Here is a 22,780-nt window from a genome sequence, read left to right on the forward strand (position 1 = left end):
CATATTAACTATGATACACTTGTATGAACATTACATAAATAATTCTCAGGTTCCATTAAAAATAAATATAACATCCTATTAACATTGGTGTTTGGGTGGAATTCATAATCTTGTAGAAAGAAAACTATAATGTACATGATATTGTAAAGTATAAAAGTAAAAAAAAAATCTCAATAAAAATCATATAATAAAGATTAAGTTGTGTGAGTTTCTAAACATTAAATGCATATCTCTTACAGTAACAAATACTGTCCCTCATTAGACTTTACTATAAAACTAACTGTATATATATCAAGTGTTTAAAATGAGCACCCATATGTATAGCTTAAATATTCTACTTTTTCATTTTTACCAAAGGTTATTTTATGAGCAATTTACATACAAACACATAGAAAATAATAATTTCACATATTGATTAGAATATTCCTCTAGCAGAATACCTATAGTATATGTGCTAACTGAACAAACTAGAAAAATCTGGTCTAAGGTATATAAAGCCAGTAAAAAAATATTTATCAATATTCACTCATCGTGGCCTCTATGCTTTTGATTACCTTACAACTGGTAAATTTTATTAAACAAAAATAGTAAGTAATACCTAACTTCAATCTAAGATAGACAGAAAAGAACAAATAATTTAGTAAACATGAGTTACTTCCCCTTAAAATAGAGAAAACCTGAAACCCAAAAGAACACCCCAAACATCAAAATTAAGAAATGTTGCAGGCTCAGTTTTATTAAGCCATGCAAATTCATGGTAAAGTATTCATAAAAAAATAGATGGCCATGTGACAGCAGTTTTTGCAGAAAATCGGATAGCTTTCAACATCCGGATACTGGTACACCTTGTAAAAACAACCATTCTGTGCAACAGATAAACGTAATATATAAAATTAATAGGATAATCGTTTATAACAGTCCATTACCTATCCTTATACTAATTGGCAGGTGAACTTTCTTCATGTAGGAAAATTTTGAAAATATATGAATGAATGAACGAATGGATAACGGCATCAATGTAGACCACAACGATATTCGAAATCCGGGTTTTAGTATGCGAATTTCTCAAGTGTGTCGAAAGGATGTGCGGAATTGTGTAAATATATCGCGTGTTGATAAAAATACTGTTTAGATTCTACAAATGTATATGATTTGAAAGGAAAATGTTTCTATGTAACTTTTCACGGAAATGGGCTGTACAATGATTGCGTGAAAAGCCAATAAAATGTCGGCTGTAGAAATCGAAAGGAATTTTGTCACGTGACTTTTGCCCATGCTACCGAAAACTACCCATCACAATATCACGGCGTTGAGACGCCGTGAAATAATGAATAATAGTCTGTCGAATAACTAAACTAGTTTTAGACTAGCAATATTTGAATTGTGTTACAAGAGTTAGTTATGATCTGTTCCAAAATCATAAACTATGATAACGGGCTTTTTTGTCTTCATCTAAATTGTATTGAACAAAAATAGTAAAGGAGTTACAATTTAATTTATGTGTAGCTTTATAACAGTGCATTGTTAAAATATAGATAGCATTTCAGTCAACGATATAACGGATAGGATTATGTAAGCAAAGTTGTTACCAAATGTGCAAAAAGAGCTAACTGGTTACCAATGTACGAATATATTTGAGCCGCGTCACGACAAAACCAACATAGTGCGTTTGCGACCAGCATGAATCCAGACCAGCCTGCGCATCCGCGCAGTCTGATCAGGATCCATGCTGTTCGCTATCAGTTTCTCTACGTGTAATAGAGTTGGTAAGCGAGCAGCATGGATCTTGATCAGACTGCGCGTATGCGCAGGCTGGTCTGGATCCATGCTGGTAGCAAACGCACTATGTTGGTTTTGTCGTGACGCTGCTCATTTGATATTGTTTCTGGTAAGGATTTGTTGTAGATAAATGCCTTTATAAGTTGACAAATTGGATAGAAGTGTCAACTGTGACTTTCAACAAACACAGCAGAAAAAAAAACACTTAAATGACCTTCAACTTACAAGACAACCTTGGTGAATGGTTAGTGGATAGACAGCTGGTATCCTGTTCTTATTTTTCTGCTGATGGTAACTTGTTCTAAAATAGATCAAGTAACGAAATATATCGCAATATATCACTTCTATTAATATAGAATATGTCATAATATAGAATATGTTATTCTATTTATAAAGAATATGTCATTTCTATTTATATAAAATATCATTTCTATTTATATAGCATTTCTATTAATAAAGAGTATGTCATTTCTATCAATAAAGAGTATGTCATTTCTATTTATAAAGAATATATCATTCAATATCAATACAATCTCTTTACTTTATACATGTATACATATTTGAACCTGTTTTTTTACATTTGTTACATATACATGTTAACATAGTCGATGTATTTCGTTAATTATAAATCATTTTAGAAATATGGACGATAATTTAAAAAATTAGAAGACCCAGTGTTTAATTTTAATTAATCCTTATTTTACTTTCGTTTCACTATTAATTTATCATATCTTATTATTGAGATGAATTTAACATCATTTTGTCACCGACAGTCGCTGCTTGACAACGAACAATTATCTTATATTCATACCCACAATTTACTCTTATTATTTTTCCATTACCAGTTCAAAATACCAAGTAAAATAGAAACTGTTCGATAAATCTATACCGCTGTTACTAATTTAAAATATCTAAAACATAATAACAACAATTCGCTTACCTCTCAGTTTTAAATCACTTTAATTATCTTTTAATCTCATATTTATTGTATACACATGCATATGCTAAATTAAATCTAGGTATTTAAAAACTATCAATGTTATAACTGGATGGTCAGTACCTGACTGCCGTAAACAATGCATTATGTTAATTATCGATCAAAAAACATAGATCTACATACCGTTGTTAAAATGTAGACATTACAAATTATAGTTAAAGCCAAAAGGTAATTAGAGATACTCCGGAACTTAGAAAATGTTGGGGTTTCCCAGCTTATCCTGAGTGCAAATATAAGTGTCACGCTTTGACGAATAGATTTGCACTATAAAGCTATAACAGTTAAATTTGTTATTTACCCCGGGATTGAATTGATGACATATAGTTTACCAAAGTAAAACCTTTATAAGTAAAACCTTTATTCAGCAGAATTAGTAAATTCAAATATATGATCTTGACTGCTCTGTGCGTAATGCGATATAACATATTGCGAATCCTTACCTTGACAGCACATGTGAGTATTTAGTTTTTAAAAAAAACGCTTTTTGTGAAAGTAGAATACCGGTAGGTTATTAGAGAAACGTTTAAGGGTCTCCATGAGTCCACTGACCACTATGACCACTGATTTTTGTACGATTTGATCTAATTTAGATATTTTATCACAAATCAGTTCATTGCATTCATTAAGGCTAGACGTTTTTCATTCTTAGTCACTTTTTTTAAAACGTTTTCATGATGACATGTAGCTTATAAAGCATCTTGAATGTAAAGTACGCAGTCTTTTGAGAGCATAATGTCAAGAAAGATCTAGGTATTTCATTTCTTACTTTCCTGTTAAGGGTGAGATAAGTCCATGTACATGAATATGTATTTTTTTCTAGATGCGTATCTTTAATTTATAACCTTTTTTAAACTAATAAGTCTTCTTTTAACCTGACAAGTACAGACTCAATCAAACAGTCTGTAATTGCCATGTAAGTATTTTGTGATTATTGCTTCCGAGACTTTGTCTCGTTTTCTATACCACTTTGTAAAGGGGGGATTTTGTTGTTCTGTCCATAGATACCGATGTTTTAGACGATGTTATTACGCTGTATTTGTTTAGTTTGTGCAAGAGAAACATACATACATTCATGATTTTAATTTGACGCTCAGCTACGTAAATGTTGTCTATGGTTGCAACCATCTGCGATGTCGGGAAAAAATATTTAAACAATTATCTTATAAAACTAAAGCAGGGAAACCAGAATGTTGGGGAATGATTACATCGGTCAGTCAGGTGTAATTATAACAGGAAATTAAAAAAGATGTAGCGATTGACTGTAAATTGATTAAGCACAAATATGCACTGTCTGTAAAAATCTGAAAACAAAGTGATCCCTCGGAAGTATTAATCATAACAAAATTACAAGAGAATTGCAGACTCGGTTTGATTGAGTCTGTAGAATACATGCAACATCCCTCACGCCCCTAGCACCGGCTTGGGCGGTACTCTTAATCTTAAGGCATCAATGATCCCAAAGAACAAGAAAATTATAACAACACTGAAGTGAAGTACGGGTTAACTTTTTACAGCTGCCACACAGCCTTTGACACCTGCTGTTGTGAAGTATAAAAATCTGGAAACAAAGTGATCCCTCGGAAGCATTAATCACAACAAAATTACAACAACTATGTATGAACCACATAGTTCACAATTATGTCTCAATTTATTGTTAACGGCTTAGCAATTGTTATAAACGTTAAAGCAAACATATCTGTTTAAAGCTTGCAACATATGTTGCATAAAGAACTATCTCAAAACCATTGAAAATGAATGTAACATAAGTGACAGAGATATGGCAATCTGTAAACAAAGTGATCCCTCGGAAGCATTAATCACAACAAAATTACAAAAGAATTGCAGACTCGGTTTAATTGAGTCTGTACATGAGGGATAATGAATAAGTGCAACATCCCCCACGCCCCCTAGCATCGGCTTGAGCGGTACTCAATTCTCAACACTTAATAATGCTTGCATCAATGATTCCGAAGGACCAAAAATATAACAACACTGAAGTGAAGTACGGGGCAACTTTTTACAGCTGCCACACAGCACTTGACACCTGCTGATGTGAAGTATAAAAATCTGGAAACAAAGTGATCCCTCGGGAGCATTAATCACAACAAAATTACATAAGAATTGCAGACTCCGTTTGATTGAGTCTGTACTTGAGGGATAATGAATAAGTGCAACATCCCTCACGCCCCCTAGCACCGGCTTGAGAGGTACTCAATTCTCAACATTTAATAGTGCTGGCATCAAATCAATGATCCCGAAGCACCAGAAAAATATAACAACACTGAAGTGAAGTATGGGGCAACCTTTTACAGCTGCCACACAGCACTTGACACCTGCTGTTGTGAAGTATAAAAAACTCGATTACAAGATTGATGTATCTATGTATCTGTATTATTTCTATCATTGATAGTTTTCAGGTATTGTGCAGGTACCAGTAACATGAAAAAACACATTTCGTTGTCAGTTAAAATATTTATGATTTAAGTATATATGATGAAACGATTCAATAACAATCTTCTAACATTTGCGCTACTTTATCAAAGCTGCATTTGTTAATTTTTTAGAAACACAAAACAGAAATGGCTACATTTCGTTAATACAATGGGTTTCCTAACGAGTGTCGTTCTACTTTTGGTGTCCACAACACTACATTGAGTTTCATAAGCGTAAATGTCTGCAGAAAGTTTTATTTGTATGAGAAACTCCGCATTTGCGTCATTCGAACATCAACATAAATTTAAAAATAAAAACATGTGTTTAATTATCACTCCGATTGTAGCGGTATATTACAGCATTAAATAACAGATATTTTTATAAAAATGTCATCATTCTTCTTTTTCTTATTTTGTGTACGGTAGGTCCAGTGAACCTTGAACAGTTAGTTTGCACATAAATAGGAAAATGCTCCACTTGCCGTGTTCCGGATGACAACTTTTTCTTTGAAAGTTTAACAATGTGACGTTTAGATGGCATGTGCGCATGCAAGAACTAGTCTTCATTTTCGAACTTTAGTGTTACCGAGGGGTTTTCCTTTTTAAAATAATATCTGGAACGTTTGAAAGAAAAGCTATCATGTTAAAGGTGAGGTAACAATTATTGCAATATTTTCAGTTGATCTAAGAAGTTACTTCCCTTCATCAGGAAATGATCGTTGTTTTTGTCTGTATGATATTTGTATGGTATGTATTTCTCAGATTTAGAAAAGGTTAGGAAAAGTCGAATATCGTCAGTTTTGAAAATTGTTTATTTAATTAAATAATATTGATAAAAATTAGAATTATATTAAGTTCAGATTATTGATTATTGTCTAACACAATAAAAAAAATCAGAAATAACAACACATTGTCCCCTCAACCGAGTAAAATGTCGTTAGTTTGCATTGTTCGTTATTGTTTTTATATTGTTCCTTTTTGTTTTTTTGTTTTTTTTTTTGGTTTTTTTTTTTGTTTGTTTGCTTGTTTTTTTTTTTTTTTTTTGCTAATTCGATTATACGTTTCAGATTTGTAGTTTTCTTGTTCAAGAGTTTTACAAATTCAAAATTCATATTCAATGTTTGGTCTTAATATGGCATTTTTATGTAAGTCGTTCAGGCTTCTCAATCTTTCTTGGCAAGGACAGCGGTTAAATAACTGTATATTTTCCCGCTCCAAACAAATGTAGTTAAGCTCATTGTTATATATTGTTTCCTTCTTCAAAGTTCATTAAGCTTGGATCTACTTATTGATTCAAATGACCTTAATTCAAATTAACTCCCTCTAGCCATCGTTTTTCCCCTTCACATAACAAGTCTATGAATCAATATTTACACTGGCAGTTTTCATATATTTAATACAGAAATAAACGAAATGGGTTTAAACTTGGGATGACTGTGCTAGATGCCAGGTCACCTTTCTATTAATTTTTGAAGACTCTTTGTACATATCTTCAAAAAGTGACGTCAGACAATATGATGTGGTTTTGTATGATAACATTCCCGAGACTGCACAACCTATAATAGGTATAACAAATTTAACAGCAATTGCTGCTGCTTTCGAGAGGGCATATTCTCTACAAAGAGCTATTAATCCTTTTCGCGTGCAATTTATCAAGAAAGCTTTCATGTCAAGTTTATTTTTCAGTTCTTCTTCGTGCATACCTAACATCTTTGCGCTCTTCTTTATAGCCTCTTCAGTTAACCCAAATTGCTCCTTGTAAAACTCAGTTTCTTTAACCAACAAAGCAACGTCGACTGCTACACCTACTCCCGGAACTGGAATAGCGCCAGCTATTGCAGATGTCAGAGCAACAATTGGGATTCTTTTTTCTAGTTCCGTCTTTTTCTGAAGTAAGATCTTGTCAGAATGACCAACAACCGAAAATGCAATTGCCTCCCGTTTAAATCGTGGTGCATCCTCGATAAGCTTTTCTTGCAGTACATTGAAATCAAATTTGTGCGGCATAAAGTTGTCAATTAAGTAAACAGGGCTGTCTGGTATACCATATTTTTTAAGATTATCTTGACAATCGGCTTGTATCGTGCATAGAATTTCTTCCTCAGTTCGGGGATTTGCTCTGCTCATTGGTTCTGTGTAGATGTCAATGTATACTTTTGTACGTACAAAGTAGAGCCGTTTGTTTATATTTCTTACTTCTTTAGCTAGCCAGCCGTCGTTTTCTAGAAATCGTTCGGACGAAACAACAAGGAAAAAATCATATTTTGCAAGATTGACTTTTTCGAGGTAGTCTTCACGTTTGAAATTCTCTGTACCAACACCAGGTAAATCCCAAAATACTATATTACTGTTTGAGGGATGTGTATATGATTTAATATCTTTTGTTGCTTCTTTAACATCTGTATACGCGGCTCCCTCTTCTCCCACTTTGAGACCCCGAATTGCATTGATATAACTTGATTTTCCAGCTCCTGCTTTTCCTGTAACTGCAATGTGCAATGGAATATGACGCCATGCATTTAGCTTTTCTGTCGCATAATTTTGTATACCAGATATTCCATAATCTCTGAATATAGCAACAAACTTATCTCCTTCTTCTGCAGGTACATTCTTGATTTCAAAACTGTGGCCAGCCATCAATTAATTTGTTCGGAAGAAAACTGCAAAATAAAGTGTTTTCCAATCTATTAAATCATTGCTGTTATCTCTTTGTCCAATAAAATGTACACAATAAGCTAAATCACGGGGGAGGAAGTGTTACACGAAGGATGGAGTTCTTATGATAACTTGTTTGGAGTTCTTATGATAACTGTCACGGAGTTCCTGGAAAACGTTACGGATTTCTGTGGAAAACTTTTCTATATACTTGACAACTGGCGTAAAAAATGGTTATTTTTAACTTTAAATGGGGAGTTTGAGGTGCTAAATTAAACTTTGATAATTAAGCTTGCCCTACATATTGTATAATGTTTCCGAAAAAAATATTTTAGTCCATATTTCGTCGCCGTTTAAAAAAATCTGGTAGTTTGAGAAAAAATTCCAAATTACTTGCTAATTCGTACATATTGACTTTTTCATTTGTGATCTTCTTCGTTGCTATACATAATCACCTAATTATAGTAGAGAGTTGCAAACATAAAGCCCGGGCTAATAAATGTATACCCGGTTTTTCAAATGTTACGGAGTTTCTTGTGATAACTCAAAATATGTCCTGGAGTTCTTATGATAACTTTTGTTACTGCCAGTGTGTTTTCTTGTGCTTAATTACGGCACGTTTAAGCGTATTTTTATTAGTAAATAAGTGTGTAAATCATTATGAAGCATAGTACGCTTTGTCATTTGCACAAAAATTTGGTTAAATAACGTTGGTTTGATCGTGTTTTAGTTCCTAATTAAATTTGTGCGAAATCATATTGACATTATAAAACCCAACGAATGCACTAAATGTTTCTGTGTATACTGTTCGTCAACAAAAGTTTTCTGTCATAAGTTTCCGCAAATGCAACATTGAGGCCATGTGGCAAAATTAAAACACGATCAATGAATATATCTGGAGAAGACATGAAACTGCTTTGGTGTACAGTCTACATAGGATAAACAGGTGCTAAGTTATATCTTCAGGAACGACCGCTTCCGTGGTCGAGGGGTTTGAGTCGATGACTTCTAATCCAGTTACCTCTCTGGCGTGGGTTCGATCCCCGGGAGATGCTTTGGTAGTTTAGCACGGAGGAAGGTAGTCTAGTACTGGTGTAACTCTCCAGGAACGATGGAAACTACCCGCCCATATGACTGAAATACTGTTGGGAAAAGGCGTAAAATGAAACAAACAAACAAACAAAATTCTTCAGGAAAACCTGAATCAGCGGTCACCTGTATTCAGCAGTAACATGGCTTAAACCGCCAAGGAAAAAATATTTAAAAACTTACACTTTTTTTCTCAGATAACTTGTTTTAAGCAACCGCCTTTCTAAAGCAGACAATAAGTAGTTGGGCATCCCTCAAGAAGCGGCTAAGTAAATTGTATCATTATATACCAACCGGGATATATCCTTCACACCCATGCACCCGAAATGTATGATCTTTTTATGAATAAAAAATCAACCGACTACTACGATCTCTTCGACAGATTTGCACGTGTCCTACGTGTTCGAGCGAAAGAAGTTCGACAATATATTTTGTAATCAATTACAGCAAAGTTGTTGCAAAATTTCCACTTAGGACTCCAACTTTGATAAGAAAAATGTATGCAGTAATTTTCCGAAATATGAAATTGCTATACGTCACGTGATGCTACATTGGATTTAATAGAGAAAGGAAAAAGGGTCGATAAACGGCATGAACCTTACGGTGACTCACATATCTTATTAAAGACTTACTTTCTATCGTCATATCATTGTCATAGAACTTTATACGTTTCTATGACAAAAAACTGATACCTTTTAGAAATTGAAATACCCGTTGAATACATAAAGACGACACCCACCTCATTAAATTTAGATAAGGGTAGTGCATACTACCTACTATTTTGCTGATAACCATTTACATGCATACCGATAGCATAGTTACTTAATGTTCTCTAAAACTGCCAGGAATAATGCATATATGACGAAATCATGCTTGAGTATTAAATCAAAGCGTATTTTTTACCCTGTAAGTAAATGCTCTACATCAAGTATGTTTACAGTCATTCCAATAAAATAAAAAACACACACACACAACACACACACACAAAGACCAAAACAAACACACAAAAAACCACAAGAAACGGAGGTAAGAAAAAATACCTCTTGAACTGAAAAACACGATCAAAACCAACGTTATATAACCAAATTATTTTGCAAATGATAAGCGTACTATGCTTCATAATGATTTACATACTTATTGACTAATAAAAATACGCTTAAACGTGCCGTGATTAAGCACAAAACACACTGGCAGAAACAAAAGTTATCATAAGAACTCCAGGACATATTTTGAGTTATCGCAAAGAACTCCGTAACATTTGAAAAGTCGGGTATAAATTTATTAGCCCGGGCTTTATGTTTGCATCTCTCCATAATTATTAGGTAATTAGTTATAGCAACGAAGAAGATCACAAATGAAAAGGTCAATATGTTACGAATTAGCAAGTAATTTGGTAAATTTTTCTCAAAACTACCAGATTTTTTTTTAAAAGGCGACGAAATATGGACTTAACGATTTTTTCTGAAACAAAATACAATATGTAGGGCAAGCTTAATTATCAAAGTTTCATTTAGCACCTCAAACTCCCCATTTAAAGTTAAAAATAACCATTTTTTACGCGAGTTCTCCAAGTATATAGAAAAGTTTTCCACAGAAATCCGTAACGTTTTCCAGGAACTCCGTGACAGTTATCATAAGAACTCCAAACAAGTTATCATAAGAACTCCATCTTTCGTATAACACTTCCTCCCCCGTGTAAATATTACTTCCTAATAAAACATTTCCACTATTAGATGAAAGTTTGTTGATCGAAATGTACATTATTCATTGTATCAGTTAGTGTATAATAATTCAATTGTTTATTATCTATTGACATTAAATTTTGTCAGTTAAAATTCTTTTAATATTGGCCATTTTAAGCACGTTTGTGTCGAAGGAAAGGTCGGGCTATTATAATAGAGCTCTGCGTCGTCGTTGTAGTCGCGCAGAAACTTTTGATTAAGGATTACGGACCCTAATGGGCACTTTCAAGAATAACAAAGAAACATTTCTTTTTCAAATATATAATATTTAAGCATGTTATTGCAGGATTTTAAACATCTTTTACCATCTACAACTCTAGATATTTGTGTTTCAATATGGTCACCCTCAATTTCGGAAAATGGAGAAAATAAAGTGAAGACCTAAGTAACCACGGTGCATATCCATATCGGTACCCTCTTTGCGAAATCTGCTGAAACGGTACCCTCTCTGAACATGCACAGGTCATTCTCTGCTAAAAACAAACCAGCGACGGATACCAATCCAGTAAAATTTCATTGTAATAAGGAAAGGAGGTATGTCACGTAGAAAAGATGTATACCACGGAACACTAGGATGTTTTATTTATGTGCTGATTTGTCATGTGCCCGATTTTTATGTACTGCAAACTTCACAATAAGCTACAAAAAATCGACATGTCTTGCTTCGCCCATCACCTCGACATATTTTTCGGGCTGAAATGAACCTATGGCTTGATTATATATGCATCATACATATTTAATATGTTCATTTACATATCATCTTCGGACAAATGGCAGTATATTGTCAAAAATAAATATAAGATTCATAAAAACACCCTACTTTCGGTTTTGCAGCGGCACGGGCTACCTCTCTTCATTTGAATTTTATATCACAGGTACCCTCTCATTATTGAACACATAGGAACCATCAAATCACGACATATACTTTTATTTGCGTTATTCGTTAAGTGTGTATGTAATACTTTTTACTTTTATGTAAATAGGTCTATTACATACTTAACAATTAACGCAAATAAAAGCATATGTCGTGCTTTGAGGGTACCCATGTGTTAAAAAATGAGAGGGTACCTGTGATATAAAAATTCAAATGAAGAGAGGTAGCCCGTGCCGCTGCAAAACCGAAAGTAGGGTGTTTTTATGAATTTACATTTATTTTTGACAATATACTGCCATTTGTCCGAAGATGATATGTATATGAACATATTAAATATGTATGATGCATATATATAATCAAGCCACAGGTTCATTTCAGCCCGAAAAATATGTCGAGGTGATGGGCGAAGCAAGACATGTCGATTTTTTGTAGCTTATTGTTAAGTTGCAGTACATGAAAATCGGGGACATGACAAATCAGCACATAAATAAAACATCCTAGTGTTCCGTGGTATACATCTTTTCTACGTGACATACCTCCTTTCCTTATTACAATGAAATTTTACTGGATTGGTATCCATCGCTGGTTTGTTTTTAGCAGAGAATGACCTGTGCATGTTCAGAGAGGGTACCGTTTCAGCAGATTTCGCAAAGAGGGTACCGATATGGATATGCACCGTGGTAACATAACAAGGTCTAATTTTCAAAAGTATAATTTTAGACTATCTAAATATGTGTTTTATAGTGTACTTCCATCAATTCTATGAAAATAATAATACAAAAACTAAAATATTTTCATATTTTTTATTTTTCAGTATCAAAAATATTTCAAAACGGTGCTCGGAAAATGCATTTTTGTTTAAAAATTTAATCCAAATACCAATTTTAACATTTTTTTTTAAAAAAAATTTTTATATTCAATAAGAATAGAATAGATAATAATTATCTACATCATTTTAGGAAACAAATCACCAATTTTTAAGATATTTTACCATGGCTATTTCATTTTATAGCTTATTGAACAAAACATGTGTCAATTTTCAAATAGTCCGAAATTGGTCGAAAATATTCATAATCTAACAAAATATGTACATTTATAATTTCAAACTTCTTTTGAAGTAAGAACTACATAGCAAGTTACCTGATAGTTGTCAGAAACTTATCAGTTAAATTAAAAACACCTTAGAATAGATTTAATATGTGTTATTCATATTTATAAAAGGTAGTTCTCAACCTCAGAAAAGGGAAAAATAAAGATAAGACCTAAGCCACAAAAAAAGGTCTTCTAATTCTCACTATTTTCACTTAAGACTTTTCTTGTGTTTAATGGAGTGATACAATTAACAATATGAATACAATAATGTTAAAACTAAAATGTGTTCATATTTACTACTTCTCAGTATCATGCACACTTCGATCAGTGCACGGACAATGCATTTTCCATAAAAATTGAAACCATTTTGTAATTTTTTCCATTCTTAAAAAATCTGTTAAAAGTTCAATCTCACTAGAAAAAACATTGATCATCTTTACCATTTGAAGAAATTAATCAATAATTACTAGAGATTTTTACTATGGCCAATTCATTTAATAGCTTACTCAACAAAATAGATTTAGGTTTTAATTTTTTTTTTAAATATTCATACCCTGAAAGAATTCTGTATCATAGATTTTGAACTACTTTTGCAGGAAAGAAATTTAGCAAGTTCTGTTAGAGTTTTCCTGTACTATAATGAACATGTAAAAAACAATGACACCGCCTTAATCAGGAAATATAAAAAAAAATGAATTTGGTTACCATTTTCCATAATGCAAAAAAAAAACCCAACAAATTATCATTTGTTATCATTTATGACCAAAATGCTAGAAACAAAATGAAAGTTACAATTATCACTGAAAATAAAATGTTACATAGAAAAATAGAATACAGTACCATAAAAATTACTATTTTATGATATATGACTGGTTATATGACCCTTAAATTGTTGGTACATAAATATAACCAAAGCTGCTTCAAGTTATATAGCAACCTTTCAAAAGTTTCTACAACAAATTGATAATAATGAAGGAATATTGTTTTTATGTTCAAAAATTATATTCATTACAAATCTTTTGATAAATGATTTTACAAACAACAGTACAATAATTAACAAAATACTGTAATTACATTATCACCTCATTATTTCTTAAAATGTTCAACAAGTTTTGGTATAACACTTTCTAAGACTCTTTTAGTGTTAGTTACACCTGGCTGGCCTTCAGAGTTCTTACATGTAAATGTATTATGCAATCCATCTTCGCCCTGTCTAAGATATATTTTCTTCAGACTATTTAAATTTAGACCTGAACTGGCAATATTTTTCAGCTGTGGCCAATTTACAAATGCCACAAGCAACAATACCTTGTAATGTACACAGATTTTTTGCCTTTTCTTTGCTGGATAAAAAGTTAAAGTAAACAGCCCTTGGAGAAAAAGTAAATTTCATCAGGTCTTGTACAGATATCAATGAGCAGCTGTGAGAAAGTATTTTACACAAAGCTGTAACATCATCTTCGGCATTATGTGCATTATATGTATATTGTAATATGTCACGAGCAAGGTCTTCCTGCTTATATGAAGGTCTTCCCGGGAAGGTTTTTCTAAATAACGTTAAAGTGTCCATTAATCCTTGTGCACATTTAAAAAACCTATCTATTTTGTTAGTGTTGCATAAGGCTGAAATAAGCACAGGGAAGTCAAACCTTCTACCATTGTGGGCAGTTACAATAACATTACTGTATTTATCAAGCCACTGTATAAGACAGTCCAAAGCACAATTGATGTCAACTGTATCAACAACAGTCCCGTTTACTGTCATAATGTCACCATTGACTGTTATTCCTGTCGCTTGCTGGGCACCTGTTGAAATTGGCATCTTGGGCTGTTGACAACCTTGGCAGCAATCTGCGTTATGTGGGGCATTTGTCCAGCACAAACTGAAAATTTAATTACTTCATATTTAAACTGAACAGGACTATTCTATTTACACATCTAATTCCTTTTTTCTTTCAATATACAATTCGCTCATACTTTGAAATCAAAATGAAAATAAGAGACAAAAATTATTTAACACTTATATATATACATGTGCTAAAGAATTCTACTCACTAACGTCTGTAGTCTCTAAATCAAGTGCAATCATTGTTATTGGGTCTGATAGAGGTGGTATGGGTTTAAAGTCACCACGTGGAACAGCACCAGGTATCCTCTCTACATCAATATCTTCCTGCCTTTCTTCAATACCTGAAATCAATTTATATAATTTTTACAATTTATGATTTATAATTACATACTCAATTAACATCATGTCTATTTTTTTTTTTTTTTTAATAGTCTTATCTGCATATGTATGTCATGAACTAAAAGTCTTTTAGTACCTGACTGATAAGTTGCGCCCTCTAGTGCTTCATTAGCACTTTCAATCTGGGGTTTTGACTCTTAAAAATTAAGAAACGCACACATTTTACTGATTGTGATAAAATCTCCACAAGAGTCAATTTGTCACATGGGAATTTTCACCTACAAGTGTATGCATAAATTATTACCTTGAATCCACTCCTAGCTACCTATCAAATCCTAGATATATCAAACTCCATTAAAATGTCATTAAGCACACATGTTTGAAGTGCTTTACACACATGTTTATAGCCTGTGCACTGGAGCGTGACATAGCAATTGCAAATTGACAGTGCTAAAAATAGCTTTACACAACTGATCAGAATTACAAACTGAGGTGTCAATTATTAATTTTAAGTAGATATGTATGAAGGTTCTAATGTACATCTTTACCTAGAGCACATTATATGTTATTATATAATATGATATGAAATTGAAGATCATTTAATAATAAATATTATTCATTAACAGAATCAACAAACCAGCATTAATGCTTTCCTGGAAATTGGATTCCTCACATTCACTCAGGAGCTTTTACTTTCCCATTCAAACTGAATGATGACTCAATCTCAAATACATGTATTGAGAAACAGACAGCTCAATTTTATTTGAAAAATTAAATCATTTATATTTTATATCAATATTACATTATGTACATTGTAATCTAAATCCAAGTTACATTTTATTATTAGTTTTACATTACCAGTAAACATATTAACATACCCTTACATCCATAAATTATTTTTTAGCAAGTTGTATTAACTATGGGTCATTAGATTTAAATTTTGTACTTTTGTTTATCATTTCAGTGATTTTATTTTGCTTTAGACTGTCCTTTATTTATGTAGCTGACTATTGACTGAAAGCAGAGTTATTTTTCCAGCATTTTTGGGAACATGAACCATACCCAGGAATTTATTGATTAAATGAATACAAAGAATCACTGTCTGGGATGGCATCAAACATTTAAGCACCATAACAGTGAAGAAAGCCCTTGATTTCAAAGATTTTAGATTGTTTTATAGTTATACAATATTTTTATTTTGCAACTTTCAATTGGGAATTTAATTTTTTCATGTGAGAAGACAGGCATGGTCATATTATATATCTACAGCTTATGCAGTCTCAATAGACATGTTCAACTTGATGTTGTACAAAAACATACAGATTGGTAACAAATGTTGTGAAATTACAACTGATATAATTTATTAATACACTTCAAACTCACTGTATTTCCATACTGAAAGCATTATGAGCAGCTGTTGAAGTTGATTTAGATGCCACACACTCGATAGCTTCTCCTGCCCTGCGTTCCATTTTTTTCAGCTTGTTATTGGACAATGTTGGTAAGCTGAGGGTGGACAGCATATTGTTAACCTTTGTTGGACCTCCAATACTGTCTATCATAGCTGAAAATGAGTGAAACTTATCATTTTTTCTATAATAAATATTAGCATTTCTCAAGACGTGACCCAAAACAACTAAATTCAACATAGAATTAAAGCTATTTGATAGGGGTCACATATTTTACAATGTACATGTAAGAATAATGTAAGCTCCTGGATTCAACTGTACGCATTGGTCAACATGGCAAAAATTTGTGGTTTACTAAAACGAATATGATAATAGTCAAACTTTCATCATTTAAATTTATAATTATCCACACAAGTCAGACTCATATAACATGGAACAGATATGTGGAATAGATAATTATTATATAAATCTACATGTATATAATATATATTCCAAATATTTAACACAAATAAAAAAGGTAAAGAGGGCCTAGTTGACCAAAGCAGAGTTTATACAAGGCTGATATGATTTGAGGACCTAGTTAATTTTAGGTCCAAGCTGACCTGATTGAGCACTTTACAATATACCCCGACACAGTTTCTGCCTGCAAAAGATGCAAGCTATCTAGGTTAATACGGGGAAGTCAAAGACCGGGCCCGCGAAGCGGGTCCGGGCTTTGGCTTGTCCGGCTATAGACTACACGTAAATATTTAAAAGAAAATCAAATAAAAAACAATTAAAAAATATATAGAATTCTATACCTATCAATGAAATTTTCAGTGTCAGTTCTAGTCGGGCGCCGCCATTTACAATGTATGTCAATGATAATAGGCGGGGTATTCCGATAACGGAACAAATCTCAACTTTTCGGATTAGTAATAATCGTCGAGTGTTCCGAGTGAAAACGGAAGCGGTGTATGTAATATCGAATGACACCTTTAAAACGGAAAGAATGAAAGGAATTTTTTAACGACTTCCCCGTTCATAGGCTTTGCCTAATTTCATATTACATTTTCTCCTTTATATAATAATAAAATAAACATTGAACATTTGATAAAATTGACTTTAAATTTTCTACATCATACTGCTTTAAAATCGTTTTCGATCACTCTAAGCAGGTATACATTGTATACATTTAAGAAACAGCTTTAAGATACAAGGGAATCCGGGAACCAGTCCCTAGCTCTTATTGAATAGACCCCTTGGTTCTTTTACATGCCCAGTGTATAGCACTGATACATGCGAGGATTACCTGGATTTCTTACCAGTACACCTCTATGTAGGTGGGAAACACTGAAAGTGTCTCTGAAAAATCCCAAGGGTGTAACCCAGGATCGAACCCGGGACCTCAGGAGTGATAGTCAGTGGTTTAACCAACTGAGCTATCGCGCCACCTATAAATGCATAAAATGTTCTTATAAGACAACTATGTTCATGATCACATGAAACAAAATATGTGTAAGCTTTATACCTGTACCAAGTGTGATTGCGCCGACGTACAATGTAGATGTAGATGCTTGGTATTTACTGCAAAACAAGGCATGCCTGATTTTCCCCTGTGCCTGTGGGTTTTCCCACACGGAACAAAGTTAATAAAACCGCAATTTAAATTTTCGCACTGCACATACAGATATCCACCAAGTCCCTTCTTAATTTCCTTTTGTACACTGTATAACGTCAGTGGAACCGGTCCCAACCTGCACGATTTGCAAAACTTCAAATAAAATTTTTCAACAAGAACACCTAGTTCAATGATTCGCCGCCCAATTTTCCACTGTTGCGTAAGATTCTGGTCACTAAACACTTCAGCAGAATTACCACTTTGCACAGAATTGTCCGTTACATAATTATGTTTAATTAAAATCCTTTCAAACTTCTTAATTTTAACGTTATTTGTTTTTTGGCGTACCGGCCACGACAGTTTCGCAAGCGAGCGGCCATATTGCTTCCTGTGAAAACTGACGTCACAGTCGCTAAAAATAGGTTACACGATAAGTGGCGATAAAAGGCGAATGTAGCTTCGGGCCTTCTACGACGTTTCACGATTTTACCCGATATTTACCGATTTATTAGGGTCCGTAATCCTTAAATGTAGCCTTATCAACATGAAACTTGATCATGACAAGTCGCAGTTGTTAGACCAGGGATATAATTCTGACAGCTTTCTTTTTAGAGATATTCCCCCTCTAACTTTTGTCAAATTTAGTTATTGATAGTCGTTGCCCTTAACAGACGAGTTAACAGGGTATGCAGTGCGGTGCTGTTGTATCAATAAAAAAATTTTAAACCCTTTTTATCAAATTGGTTTGAATTAAAACAAAAGGGAAACCCCCCTTTCGTGGTAAAACCAGATTTCCCTGTTCCCGTAAAGGGTAAACGTAATAGAAGCGGGCCCTTTGCTCATCATTACCAGTTTTTGGTAAATTTTCCCAAAAACTTGGCTTGCAAGAAAACGATTTGTAAATTTGGCCCCTTTCGAAATTACTCACTGGGGCATCTTCAAAAATTTTGGTAGCTTTATTTTGAAAACCTTTTTTAAGCCCCTCGTGTTTTGCTAGCGACAGCGACAAAACGCCCCCAAAGGCGCGGGGTGTTTCCGGGGCTTTTTGTCCTTTGTCCCTCCTTTTCTCTAAAGATGCACCCAAACGGCGTGTTGTCGTGCGGCATCTTGTCGCGATGTCATATTGTTGCTCGTCTCAAATCGAAGGATTGGCTATTTGTATATATATAAGCCAAGCGACATCGCGATATCGTGCCGTTTGGTGTGAGTCGTTAGCAACAGGACAACAAGACGACAGTGTGACGCTTGGTGCGTTTCGCTTGTGACAAGAGGGCAAGACGAAAATGCGATAACGATAAAGGTTGTGTTTTCGCTAATCGACAACGTGCAAAGTATACCAAATCAGCCATCATATTAAATGTTTTTTTACAAGTTGCAGTGATTAGTGCTTTGTCAAAGATTTCAACAAAAGAACACTCAATATTCTTGTAAAATACATACAAATAAAGTAAAAAATCAATATCAATGCATTAATTTCACTACATTTTCGAAGACATGTTAAAATTTAAAATTCTTTTCATATTCATTTAAATATTTAGATGAAATTTGTATCTTACATCTCAGTGTATTATCCTTTAAATTATTCTCCGTATAAAATGCAATACACACTGTAGATGTACTTTACATGTGTGATGAAGGTAACAGCCTCAAGCAATGCAAAGCAGACAGGTTAATACACTTAATACAATAACGGTGATTCACATTTAATCTATTGCGTACATAATAAAAGATAAACAACAATCTATTCTAGTTAGAACAGTATATTTGTTTTAATAATACTTTCTCCCGAAGAATAAGCACATTGCTGCTTTTTAGAAGAACATACTACATGTATATTCTCAGCCTTCTTTAAAATCAAATGTGGAAGCATTTTAACATTTACGGAATACCGTAAGGGTCATTGCCTAAAAGCGTGTTATTCTGAAAGTTGACAGTATGATAATGCAAACCCGAAATTGCGATTGTACAATAACAATAACGCGACAGTATGATATCAATGATACGGCAGTACAATAACGAAAAAAAGGTACAATAATACGATAATGATAAAAAGGTGGATTGGCATGTATTCGTAACTGTACTGTAATATAATCGTATCGTAACTTTGCGTTATCGTTATCGGTCTATCATGTTACGATCAGTTCTATCACCATTATCGTACGTTTACGTACACTATATTTTCGTCACGTTCTCTCGCGTTGAAGAAGTATCGTACTGTGTCGTTGTCGTATTATAATACTGCTGTGTTATCGCACTATCGTATGATTATTATCGTACTTCGCGTTTTCACTGATCTACTGTCGTATTGTTTTACTATCGTACTGTCGCTCTATCGTATCACAAATGTGTGTATTATCACATGCCCGTGCCGCTTTTGTGACTCCGTAAAAATGGTATTGACGGCCGTGCATGTATTTTGGCTTCATTTGCGTATTAAACATAGTATAAAGACGCACTAAATATTAGGGTTACACTGTAGGCGCGTCAACGAAAAGAAGTATAATTCTTTTTCACTTTAAACAGTCTTTATTTTAAGTATATGGGTTAATAAATTCTGTATTGAACTTAAACTCATTCAATATCGTCTATTTAGTTCAAACATATTTTATTTCTCAGAGTATATATACATGTTACAATTTACAATATACAGAGAGCAATTCAAATATTCTTTAAAAAAAAACAGGATTAGAATGAAAGACAACATGTCTTATGAAATTTTTCTCCTAATATCATATAATTATCCGGTTTGAAGCACAAAATGTATTACATAAAGCTGTATCGCATTTTATTGTACTCTCAACATCAATGTTATTTTTATATTTATTTCTGAATAGATAATTGACTGCTGTTTTCAAGTAAACATAAAATGTGACATGAATGGATTGTGTTCAAAATTTCATATAACCTTATTTTGTTATATTTGGTTTTCATATTGCAATATTTATCGTGTCATATGTATGGTATATGTGAGATGTCATAATCATGCATTTTAATGCATTTATTAAACATTATTTAAGTAAGAAAAATGCATGTGCTTTAAGTAATAAAGCTGTTTCAAATGATATTTTGCTCTCCGATATATTAAGATATGCCGTTAAAAAATGGATGGCCTTGGGTTGATATTTCTTTGCATCATTTCCTTCAGCACACAAGAAAAGTCTTTTAAAAAATTCAATATTTACACCTACTTATTTTGTTTGTACGGAAGGGCATTAGTGCCAGTAGTATGTTTTTTATTAACTCGAAATTTCGACTTACTTATCTCGAAATTATCTTGAATTCAATCCTTGCTTTCACCACTGAAAGTCGTGCAATATAAGTAGAAATTTCGAGTAACAAAGTCGAAAGTTCGAGTTACTAAGTCAAAATTTCGAGTTACTTATCTCGAAATTTTGAGTTACATATCTCGAAATTTGGAATAACTAACTCGAAATTTCGAGTTACTTATCTCGAAAATTCGAGTTAATAAGTCGAAATTTCGAGTAAGTAAGTCGAAATTTCGAGTAACTTATCTCGAAATTTTGACTTAGTAACTCGAAATTTCGACTTAGTAACTCGAATTAAGTAACTCGAAATTTTTACTTATATTGCACGACTTTCATTGGTTACCGGTGAAAGCAAGGATTGAATCCAAGATATTTTCTGTGTGTAGCTGTTGCACATTGACAGAACACCTATGTATTTAACAGAACAATTTAATAGGGTCAAATTGTCCACACATACTGAACATATCCTTCGCTTTTAATGGAGGGGGTGTAAAATCACACTTTCCACATTTCCGTGTTAACGGGTTTTTTTTTCTAAAGCACACATTCAACCATCATGATGAGATACAACAAGTCCAAAACCCACCCTTTTGTAAACTGTGCAACATTCATGTGTAAAATAAGTTTTAAATGGCGTGTATACGCCAGTTAGTCTGTCATGTTTCTTTATACTAATAATGTTTTTGTAACATTATTCATTATTTACTTAGACTTTGATTCATATTGTGTTGATAAAAGTTGATAAAAAGAGAACTTGTTGTTATATACATGTTGGGAATAATATAAATGCATCCGATTTTACAAAAATATAGTCAGTCAAACAAATTTGACAAAGGCACCAGCACCCTTATTTTGGCCACTCCGCGATACTCTCCTCAGATGTCCCACACGTGAAGTATAGGATCGTTTTATTCACATGGATGAGAAGAATATGATTAGTGAAAAGATATGGTCGAACAGGTAAGATACAATTCAACGTCTGAAGAACGCCTTAACGTACAAATTAAAGGAAGCCTTGTGTTTTTTTTAGGTCGGGCGTGCACATGCCATTACTAAGTTTAATTTTAACTTTAATAGTTTGTCCAGGCACCCATTTCTCCATCTCCATCGTTCAACCGCACTCCCTACTATATCTTATATTATCTAAACACATGGTAACTCATAAATTTGGCCATTCTACTAATGTTAATAAGTCGAAATTTCGAGTTGGAAACTCGAAATTTCGAGAAAAGTAAATTGAAATTTTGAGTAAATAAGTCGAATTTCGAGTTAGTAAATCGAAATTTCGAGATAAGTAAGTCGAAATTTCGAGTCAGTAACTCGAAATTTCGAGTTAGTAACTCGAAATGTTGAGTTAATGAAAAAGATACACCTGGCACTAATGCTCCTCCGTATGTTTGCCGTCGCGTTTGCATGGTCAACTCACGACAAAGCAAAGTTGCATAGTATGGAGGTCGATTAATGCATATCTGTCGTTATTTCGACTGTCGCCTTTCGGGGCAAAGACACGAAAACACGAAACATTCGAGGCGAATTAACGAAACTTTAACACGCGAAGGGACGAAAATTTCATTGCTTACGTTTTCGTGTCGGCGAGGCGAAATCTTTCGTGTCCGCGCCCTTTGTTTGTCGTGTCGTAGTGTCTTCGGTCGAAATA

The 22,780-nt window shown here is 33.4% G+C and overlaps 1 protein-coding gene across 9 annotated transcripts in view; it reads right to left on the minus strand.

Annotated features, from left to right (window-relative positions):
• LOC132740692 (interferon-gamma-inducible GTPase 10-like) overlaps positions 1 to 22,780 on the minus strand; it is a 35,551-nt gene that overhangs the window by 11,686 nt on the left and 1,085 nt on the right. The window contains exons 1-2 of one of the 9 annotated variants that reach the window (XM_060728650.1): positions 19,414 to 19,510; positions 2,005 to 2,080 (exon numbers count right to left, since the gene is read on the minus strand). The exons of 1 other annotated variant lie outside the window; for it this stretch is intronic. Coding sequence is in view for 2 of the 8 variants with exons in the window: in XM_060728647.1 (XP_060584630.1) it covers positions 6,628 to 7,845 (1,218 nt within the window). In the remaining 6 variants the exon portion in view is untranslated. Of the gene's footprint in view, positions 1 to 1,993; positions 2,081 to 2,719; positions 2,873 to 2,899; positions 3,091 to 6,231; positions 7,869 to 19,413; positions 19,539 to 22,780 lie in introns of those variants that run through there. 7 more of the 9 variants (XM_060728652.1, XM_060728649.1, XM_060728654.1 and 4 more) reach the window with 7 other exon arrangements.

Source organism: Ruditapes philippinarum, unplaced genomic scaffold (genome assembly GCF_026571515.1).
Source record: "Ruditapes philippinarum isolate M1 unplaced genomic scaffold, ASM2657151v2 ctg418_1_1_1_1, whole genome shotgun sequence".
Classification (NCBI taxonomy): Eukaryota; Metazoa; Mollusca; class Bivalvia; order Venerida; family Veneridae; genus Ruditapes; species Ruditapes philippinarum.